Source organism: Lytechinus variegatus, chromosome 16 (assembly GCF_018143015.1).
Source record: "Lytechinus variegatus isolate NC3 chromosome 16, Lvar_3.0, whole genome shotgun sequence".
NCBI lineage: Eukaryota > Metazoa > Echinodermata > Echinoidea > Temnopleuroida > Toxopneustidae > Lytechinus > Lytechinus variegatus.
In genome coordinates this window covers 26,645,683-26,655,862 of record NC_054755.1, presented here as the reverse complement: position 1 = coordinate 26,655,862, position 10,180 = coordinate 26,645,683, and the positions used below count along the sequence as shown (strand labels likewise).

Sequence of the window (10,180 nt, the reverse complement as noted above, 5' to 3'; positions counted from 1 at the left end):
CACACTGTGAACACAATGTGGCACACACTGTAGGACACTATGTTTTTTTCCCTATACACTCTAAATGCAAAAGAGCTAATCTGGTCCCTCATCACATATTTTGGGAGTGCATTTACTTCTTTTTGGAGTGAAAATGTCTAAAGATATACACTGTTCACTCCAGGAGGAGCTATAATGCTCTCTCAAAAGATGTAAATTCCACTAAAAAATGACTAGTCCCTCGTCTCACTCTTAGAGGAGTGTGATTAGGGACCATATAAGTTCTTTCGTATTTAGAGTGACGGGACGATTAGACGAACTGGTATATAAATCAAATGTTATTTGAAAGGGGTGAAAAATAAGTAGTAGACGAAGTAGAGCTTGAACTATATGGGTCAGATGGATATTAAACCATTTGTGGCCCTGTATCATACCACAGTGTGGTCACGCTGTGGAACATAGTGTGAAATAATCCTGACACTGTTTAATTTGACCACTTTAACAGTGTGTTTAACATATTCACATACTGGTAGTCCATTTTGTAAATGCACTGTGAACACTCAAACTATATGTTGATCCACAGTGTGGAGGTGTCATCACACTGTAAATCCGACCATTTGAACTGTGAGAATCGCAACTTAACGGTTTATATCCAGGTGATCTAATGTCAATTCGTCCAATGAAGAACTCGTCTACTATCATAAGGTCTGCCATCAGTTCGTCTACTATCCACATGGTCTACTTGCCATTTCGTTTAAGTAACCAGTTTGTCCAATATCCATTTAGTCCACATACCATTTGGTCTAATAGGACTGAGTGTTAATTGGGCGAGATGATTGAAAATGATTGAAAATAGGTATTAGACCAACTGATTGTGAGACGAAATGGTCATAGACGAACTGGTGATTAGATGAAGAGATTATTGGACCAAATGACTGTTAGACGAAATGTTAATGGACAGAATTGCATGTAGACTAAATGAAGGTAGACCATGTGATGAGTGGACGAGTTGGCAGTAGATGAATCGGCAACTTACTATTTGAACACACCATGAATGTTCACACTGCAGAAGTGTCACAGTGTGGCATTGTTTCCACACTGTCACATTTGAGTGTCAAAACAGTGTGAATCACAATAATCAACTATGTATACACACTGTGAACACACTCTGTGATACTGTCTCCTTCCCAGAGTTGGCCAGCAGGAAGTGTAGAGTAGACCAGACGGCAATTGTACATGCAGGATGATAAAAATTGAATTACTAAACCAGAAGGCATCCAGTGTGCTAAAAAGTTCATAAACCCCACCAGAAAATGCACTCATTCATGCCGAGTGTTGAATGTAGACAACATCGCTACAATGTCCAGAGAGCTCAGAGAAACAAACTATTCTTAATGTAATATTATATCACCTGACTTGACAACTAAATATCTAAAAGATGGTAGAATTCAAAAAACTTTTGCAAATGTTCATTTTCTGGTGATTAGCACCACCTTAGATACAGTTAACAAAGTCAGATTCAGAAACGTCCACTTTCGACTTAATTTGAGATTCGAAAAAAGGAACAGTTTCAATATGAGGCACTAGCGTACTTACGGGGAGGGGCAGTCTGCCCCCCCCCCTGACGAGTCACAACCCATGCAAAGGAGGTATCCCTGCCCCCCCCTGAAAACCTTTTTTGCCCCCCCCCCCCGGAAGAGCTGACGAGCTTGAAGACTTTTTCGGCGGGCGGTTTTATCCCCCGTGTGGAAAATCCTTGGTACGCTACTGATCTGAGGCCATTTTAGTGTCATTTTCATTTAAACTTGAAGATATACAACTCAAAAGTTATATCAAATAGTTGTAGATATTAAGAACTCTTTCATAATAAAATGAATAAGGATATACTATTCGTAAACTATTTGAAAATATATGGCCCACCACGCCACTGATTTTAATACCACGATGGTAGCTTACAGATGAAGCAACTCGCACGGGTGAATGTGCATCTCACGTCGTTCCAATCACCACTTCGCGTATTCACTATCTCACTACAGTCTTCGCGCCCGACATTATCAGGCTGGCCCGGGATCCAGTTGGTGTATCTAATGTCCGTGCCGTCTACCCAAGCATGGCTGCCATCTAACGTGGCATCGTGAAGACCAATCCACATGTACTTGCTTCCCTGGGAGAGAGAGAGTAAGAAAGGGAAGAAGAAAGATTCAACTTTGCACCTATAAATGTCCAGATGTCACAATGGGAGCACGTTTAAGTACCTTTCTTGAAAGGTGCAACTTTGCATGAGTCTGAAATTTGCAAATTAGCACCTATATGGTGCAGAATCGCACCCCGAAGGTGCGGTGGCGAGTGAAAGGTGCAACTACAATTATGCTCGTTCTGCACCGTTTCCCGCAAGGTTGCACCTTTCTTGCACCCCTTTTCCTTAGTGTGTTAGGGCGATCGATCCTCTTAATTTACAATGCATGCCTTTGTACAGGATGCATTTACACAGGAGACTTTTTACATATAAATAATTAATTAACTTAATTGAATTTTAAAAATGATTTGATAACTGAAAGTTAGAAAGCGAGATGAATAAGCTGATTTAGAATAATTATAGAAAATGGAAGAGAGAGAGACAGATAGCTAACTTTATTTATAAGCTATCAAGTCCATTGCAGCTATGAATCTGAATCACTGATTTATGTACAGTAGGTCCCAAATGGGATATGACTCAAAAGTTGATAACTAATTCTCAGATTATATCTTGGTTATAAACCAATGCAAAAAATTAATGTTTAATTTTCACAGTTAAAATAACATTCTATCGTTTTCTTCATCTAGTAACCATAAGTGTTTTTTTTACTATACTGACATTTTTCACCATGTTTTGGTGATCCAGCCTCGCATGTTTTTTTTTTTCTAAACCTTCATGGAAAACCATACATTTTTGGGTAATATTTCAACGTTATATTGCAATGTTGCCTTGTATGTTACTTGTCATCTTTGAATTAAAATGAATTGGAGGGAGAGAGAGATTGACTATAATATGTGCGCGCGCGTGTGGGTGCGTGTGTAACTGAAATTCGCATGTGATGACTATTGAAAGATGCTGCTATCATTGATATTATCATCATCATCGTCGTCATTATCATTACTATTATTATTATCATCATCATTGTTATCATTTAAATCACCTGGGTCAAAGAATAGAAAACGACTAGAATAAAAAAAATCATTGTATCGAATACGTGGAGATTACAAGAAGATAACATAATAATCGACCAACCTCTTTTGGGGCTGAAGATTTGAAAAGTGTAAAAACGAAGTCGTTTTCCGCTTGAGAGTGAATAGAGACAAGGTGACCTAGACTATCCATATCCGGGTCACCACTTCCGAGAGAAGGTACTGAAAACCCACGACAAAACTGTTCAGCTCGTTCCCATGTCATATTGTAAGAAAAATATCTGTTAATAGAAAGAAAAATGGGAAAGTGCAATTAAAACTTGCCCTGAAAACGGAGGTAGATATGAATATTTCAATTCAATTTAATCTATTTTCTCAGGATAAAACAAGGAATAAAAAACACCCATAAATTATCAACGCGAATTAACGAAATAATACTAAAATGTATACTGAGAGGGAAGCATCCAAAATTGAAATGAACTTTATTTACCATGTTTACCACAGACTCAAATGAAATAAAGAAAATAAATTGAACAAAATTAAAAATGTCTAAAAATCAAATTTTAAAACTGGATATCATATGCAAGTTTTTGTACTTCTGCTGCGTGTCTCACTAAGCAAAAAAAAATAAATAAAAAAATGCAAACGCCAAGCGCGAGCTGGATTTTACTTATCTATTGACCCGAAAAATCGAAATTTTAAGGACTCTATAGGAATTTATGAAAAGCACATGTCTTTCTAAGAAAACCATGCAAGCGCGAAGCGCGAGCTGAAATTTTGATACATATTGATTAAAAAAAAAGACATTTTAAAGACTGTTTGAAATCAATAAAGATTCTACGTGTCTCTCTAAGAAAACCATGCAAGCATGACTCTGGGAAGCGGGGATGCTGGTGAACAACCCAAAGATTTGGGTGCTGCAAGTATCATTCTCCAATTATGCAGCACCCCTGGAATTGTGGTAGGTGTGATAAAATGGAATTGCAACCCCCATCGGCTGGCAATAAGGAAAGAAAAAAAAGAAACGTATTGGGGGAAGAAGAAATTATTGCGTTCTATATTATTATTTGTTATATTATTATACGGATCATGTTCATGATTACAATTAATACAAAAAGTGTTTCATGCGTTTAGGTCATTTTTATCTCACCCAGTTTTACCTTTGCCATTTTTACCTCCTCCCTTTTAGCCTCTGCCATTTTTACCTCTGTCATTTACCTCTGCCATTTTTACCTTTGCCATTTTTGCCTCTGCCATTTTACCTCCTCCATTTTACCTCTGCCATTTGTACCTCTGCCCTTTTTACCTCTGCCATTTTTACCTCCTCCATTTTTGCCTCTGCCATTTTTATCTCTGCCATTGTACCTCTGCCCTTTTTGCCTCTGCCATTTTTACCTCCTCAATTTTTGCCTCTGCCATTTTTACCCTTGCTATTTTTAACTCTGCCATTTTTATCTTTGCCATTTTTACCTCTACCATTTTTACCTCCTCCATTTTTGCCTCTGCCATTTTTACCCTTGCTATTTTTACCTCTGCCATTTTTACCTTTCTTCTGTCATTTCTTATCTTATCATTTACCACTGACTCGAACAACCTTTGCTCAGAAAACAATTACTTTCTCAGGACCGAAGTACTGGAACGGGCTATCCAAAGACATTTCAGACTCCAATTCATAGTTTATATTCAAACGCAAACTTAAACATACTTTTCTGAATGATTATGCAGTTCAGGCAGCAGTAGATATCTAAACCTTTCAGCAGCTCCATTTTACCACCATACCTCCCTTTAAAACATTACTTTCCTTCCAGGGCGTGCTACAGATGTGATTAAACCAATTGGTTCATAAACTTTTGCTTTTCTTTTACCTTTTAATTTTAATAACTATATAGCCTTTTATCTTATTTCCTTCTTCCATTGGGGCCTATAACTCACAAGCTTTGCTTTCAACTTAGGTCCCTCCATTTTTCACTGATTTAAATTCTTATTGCTTATAAATTTTGTCTCAAGAACCATTTATTTCAACTGAAGATAATTATGTTATACTCATGTCAAGCATGTAAATGTCTGTATATGAATAATGGAAATAAACTGAAACTGAAACTTTTGCCATTTTTACCTCCTCCATTTTTGCCTCTGCCATTTTTATCTCTGCCATTTGTACCTCTGCCCTTTTTACCTCTGCCATTTTTACCTCCTCCATTTTTGCCTCTGCCATTTTTACCTCTGCCATTTTTACCTCTGCCATTTTTACCTCCTCCATTTTTGCCTCTGCCATTTTACCTCCTCCATTTTTACCTGTGCCATTTTTACCTCCTCCATTTTTGCCTCTGCCATTTTTACCTCTGCCATTTTTACCTTTGCCATTTTGCCTCTGCCATTTTTTACCTCCTCCATTTTTACCTCTGCCATTTTTACGTCCTCCATTTTTGCCTTTGCCATTTTTACCTCTGCCATTTTACCTCCTCTATTTTTACCTGACACCGTATTTATCAAATGAAGTAGAATACATGCAATCTTACTTTTCTATTATAAATTTGAAACCAAATTGGATACTCATGTCAATAAAAAAGCGCTATAAATTACTGCAGTTTCGGTGGAAATGGAGATCGAGGTCCACATGAGAATCTGAGCTTGTATGTCTCGGATAATATCAGTTACATATATAAAAATAAAAGAGACAGAAAATGGCAAATAGAGAGAAAAAATTCATAATACATGAAATAGGGGATTGGTCTGCATGTTGAATGTATATAGCTTCTTTAAGGTAATATAAAGAAAAAAATGAAGATAGCGCAGAGATCATTGAGATCACAAAAGAATACATAAAAAAATTGTAGTTTAGGAGCGGTGACGATTTTTATTATTTGCGGAACACGTAAATAGATGTAATGTAAATAAAATGAATTGCAGTTCAAAGGGATGTTGAATTAAACACAAAAGGCCTAAGGGGTTGCATATAGGCCACATTTCAATTATGTTTAATCAGATTATGACAAAAATTATTTCTTCAACTGATAGGGAAGCTAGGGGCAAGTGCCCCTCGTAGTTACGCCACTGTCTTTGTGTAGTATCAGGAGTAAGTCAAACAAAAATAAATCGTAATTGTAAACACACGATTAAAACTAATACAGACCAAAAATGGCTAGATCCATTTTCATCACTTGATTTTTTTTTTTTTGGGGGGGGTGGTGTCTTTCAGTTGTATAGTAGTTATACTTTCTTTTCAAGAAGTTTTGAAGGTAATTAAGAAGAAATGAAAATAAATCTTTTAAGGTTTTTTTTTCAGTGTCTCCAGGAAGGCTGTTCCATAAGAAAATGAGTACAAATTGATTTTTACCCTTAGATTTTGGACACTTTTACCCTTTTTACACAGGATTTTCTTAGCCCCGGACTATCGCTAACCCCGTACTATTTTTTTTCCTTTTCACACATGCCAAATTGTTATTGCTAACCCCGGATAAGGAATGCTTGCTTTTCACACACGAAACTCGCTAACCCCGGACTAGTGGTTTTTGTCAATCATTCGTAGTACAAGTACTTCACTCGTACACTTTTTACACACACTAGAATTTCCTTAACCCCGTACTATAGGTGGGGCTAAATTGCCATTTTTAGCCCACTTTTGTTTTACACTAGCGATCTTAACCCCGTACTATCGCTCTTAGCACCGCAATTGCTGGAATAACCCTGCTTTTTTGCAGGGCCAAATAATCCCGTACTAAAGGTGCATGAGGTTAGCCCACTTTGCAAAAATGCTGTGTAAAAAGAAAGTGGGCTAAGCTTAACCCCGTACAATAGGTGGGGCTAAATGGCAATTTAGCCCCACCTATATAGTACGGGGTTAAGGAAATTTTAGCCTGTGTAAAAATGGTATTTTTGGGGGTATAAGAAAACTGGAAGTGGAGGCATTAACGTATAAGAATTTTGAAGGGGTTTAGCTTTAGACGAGTGGATACCATGCGCGACCCAAAAAAATTACGTAAAAGGGACGTCTTTTTCAAGATAGGGCACGGTGCGTACACAACGTAATAACTAATAAGGGTGTCAAAAAAATAAAATAATGAAAAAAGGGTATCTATTTCGCTAGGAAAGCTACGTGTTTAGGGTCAAATTTGGGAAGGGTATAAAAAATAAGACTAAAGTGTTTTATAAAGGATGTACTTTTTGCCCTAACAGTCAACACTACGTGTTTAGAGTAAGATTTGCGCGAGGTGAAGTTGGGGCCGTATATTATCTGATTAATTATGATGTAGGTAAAGGTAAAAGAGACGACCGACGTCCGTGTCAAAACAATTACAGGGGCGACTCCAGGATTTAAGGGGGGAATTTTTCGGAGGAAAATTTTGACAAGCCCCCCCCCCCAAAAAAAAGGTTTTCAACCACAAATAAAGGATATTTTGTAGGGGACACGTGTCCCCCCCCCGGTCCAGCGCCTGAATTAGAATATCGCTGTACTTGTTTAGGGGTTCCATTCAGGGAATACTTGACAAGATTATCGTTTTGTTTCCAATACTTGTTAAGGGTAGGGTTTTCAAACGCCAATACTTGTTAAGGGTGCATTTTAAGAACATGGAAAATACTTTATAGGGTGCTTTTCGAGACCCCTTGGTCGCGCATGGTATCCACTCTTCACTGGAACTGCCCCCCCAGGGGGTGTACACAGTGGCGTAGACAGGTCCTTAGACCTGGGGGGATGATCCCTAGCTGGGTCATACTTTATATATATATATATATATATATATATATATATATATATATATATTTATATATACATATATATATTTATTTATATATTCATATATATATATATACATATATATATATATATACTTACAATTACTTATATAATTAATATATAAATATAAAGAATGAAGGAGATAACGTACTCGATAAAAACAAAATATCATGGGCCAAAGCAGACGAGTTAAAGATAACAAAATAACACGATCTGCCTCATGGATTATCTCGTGTATCTTTTAATCACTTTGCTTTCAGCAATAAACGGGGCATCCAGTAATAAACAAACTTCCTTGCACATTTTTCATGGCAGTAATCTTTTGTTTGATTAATGACAATGAGTAAAGATGATCATAAGAGAAATGTCATTTGTCGGATGTCTAGTTATCATCTTGGTCATGACAGTCCTGCTAAACATGATCTAGAATAACTAGTATTCCTTATTTTACTCTCTTAAAAGTAGCGATATTGTTAATGATCAAACGAATGAATCAACAACTAAAGGAATAAACAAATAAACAGCCAAATAACTAAAAAAATATCAATTACAGTTATAGTAATAGGGGTAAAATAAAAAAGCTCAACATTATATTTCTTATCCACGTGCAGATATGCGGACACTAAAATGATAAGCACACTCTGTTTAAAATTACCATGCATGATTACAAAGGCTTGATTGAATTAAGTATGGAAATGAAATAAACCTCACCGGGTTGTCGGAAGTAAACTGTATAGATAGTAACTTGTTATAATTTCGATTCATTTCTTATTATGTACCTTGTTATGATGATTATGATAAAAACATATAATGAAATGTAACAGTTTATAACCTTCAAACCTAGAAGACTGCGCACGTACAGAAATCACTGGTATAAGTAATTCCAAAATACATTGCGCCTCGACTTACTTCTTCTTGAAACTGGAAGACGTTTATTTTCACCCAATATAGTTATGCAAAACAGTCCTTAACAGTAAAGGATTACAATGCCCAACATGAAGGAAAAACAGGCATACTAATGCTTCATATGGCAGTATCAGGTAACACGCTCGAAAGGAACATACTTGCTAAGTTCCTATTCTCTTGAACGATTCAATAACCAGTACACGTATAAGTACAAAAGTATGAACGCTATACTTAGACCATAAATTAATCTTATCCATGGATTGATTCAATCTGCCTTCGTGAATTAAGGCATGTCTATATATTGGATGATTCTACCTTCTTTGAAAAGTACTCTGAAAAAATTAGTGAAATAGTTCACTCTTTAAGGAGTGAATATATGAAAGAGTGAATATTGAGTGAAAAAAAACCTCGGATATCACTGAGGCCATCCAAAATTTGCACTTTCATTCCAAAATCATTCATTTACTAATTCGCTCCTTAGAGACTGAAAATTTTCACCTTTCCTTTGCAAAGTAGGGGTTGAGGACATAGCCAGCAGGGAAAAGGGTCAGTGTATATGTGTATAGGTAATTTCTTATTAATTCGTTTGAACAGTGTGTTATGAAAGCAATTGCTCTGAAAGCGAGTGATTAAGCGACACTTTCTTAAATCTGTAATGAAATATTTTGAACTTATCTCCTTTGCAAATACATATTATTATAAGGAAATGTACTTGGTGAAACTCTGAATAACGATCCTTAAATGTATATGACGACGCAAGACAGTTGTTATTACTTAAAACTTGCAAGTTGTAAATGCATATAAGATGATTGACTCTGAATAAAAGTCAAATTTTGATCATGTTTGTCATTGCTGTACGTTATGATTATTACTGCTATTATTATTGATTGATTTTAACTAGCATTCATTGCTTTATTACTGTATAGTTTTGCTTCTTCCCCCACAGAAACCTGGGGGATGATTGTACACATGCACCATCCCCCCCACCTATAATTCTGGGGGGATGCATCCCCATCCCCCCCCCCCGCTATCTACGCCCCTGGGTGTACACAAAGGAAAGTTGACAACACAATCTTAAAAATAAAAAAAACTAATAGGCCTACCATATACCTACAGGCTTACCTGTAACAATGTTGACCAAACGAAGTCCAGAGTGAGGGGCAGCAGCATCCAGATTGCACCCCGATCGGGCCGGCGATCATAACGGCGAGAAACCCGATCAAAAATCGCACTGTCTTACTCCTGAAGTCCATCATGCAGATTTCAGTTCGTGGAGTTCAAATACAATGTGGAAAAATAATACAAAATCTTCCCGTTTTCTATCCTCGTGATGTCTATTCAGGCTTTCGATGTATTTTGGACAGGTAATGTATATCGTGATTTAAGGCCTAAGCA

The 10,180-nt window shown here is 36.8% G+C and overlaps 1 protein-coding gene across 1 annotated transcript; it reads right to left on the bottom strand.

The window, feature by feature from the left end:
• Positions 1-1,693: 1,693 nt before the first annotated feature.
• LOC121430252 (echinoidin-like) lies at positions 1,694-10,154 on the bottom strand. Its single transcript, XM_041627529.1, has 3 exons — positions 9,908-10,154; positions 3,248-3,425; positions 1,694-2,143 (listed from the first exon to the last, which is right to left on the bottom strand). The coding sequence occupies exons 1-3, from the start codon at positions 10,039-10,041 to the stop codon at positions 1,913-1,915; spliced, it is 543 nt and encodes a 180-aa protein (XP_041483463.1). The 5' UTR covers positions 10,042-10,154; the 3' UTR covers positions 1,694-1,912.
• Positions 10,155-10,180: the final 26 nt, after the last annotated feature.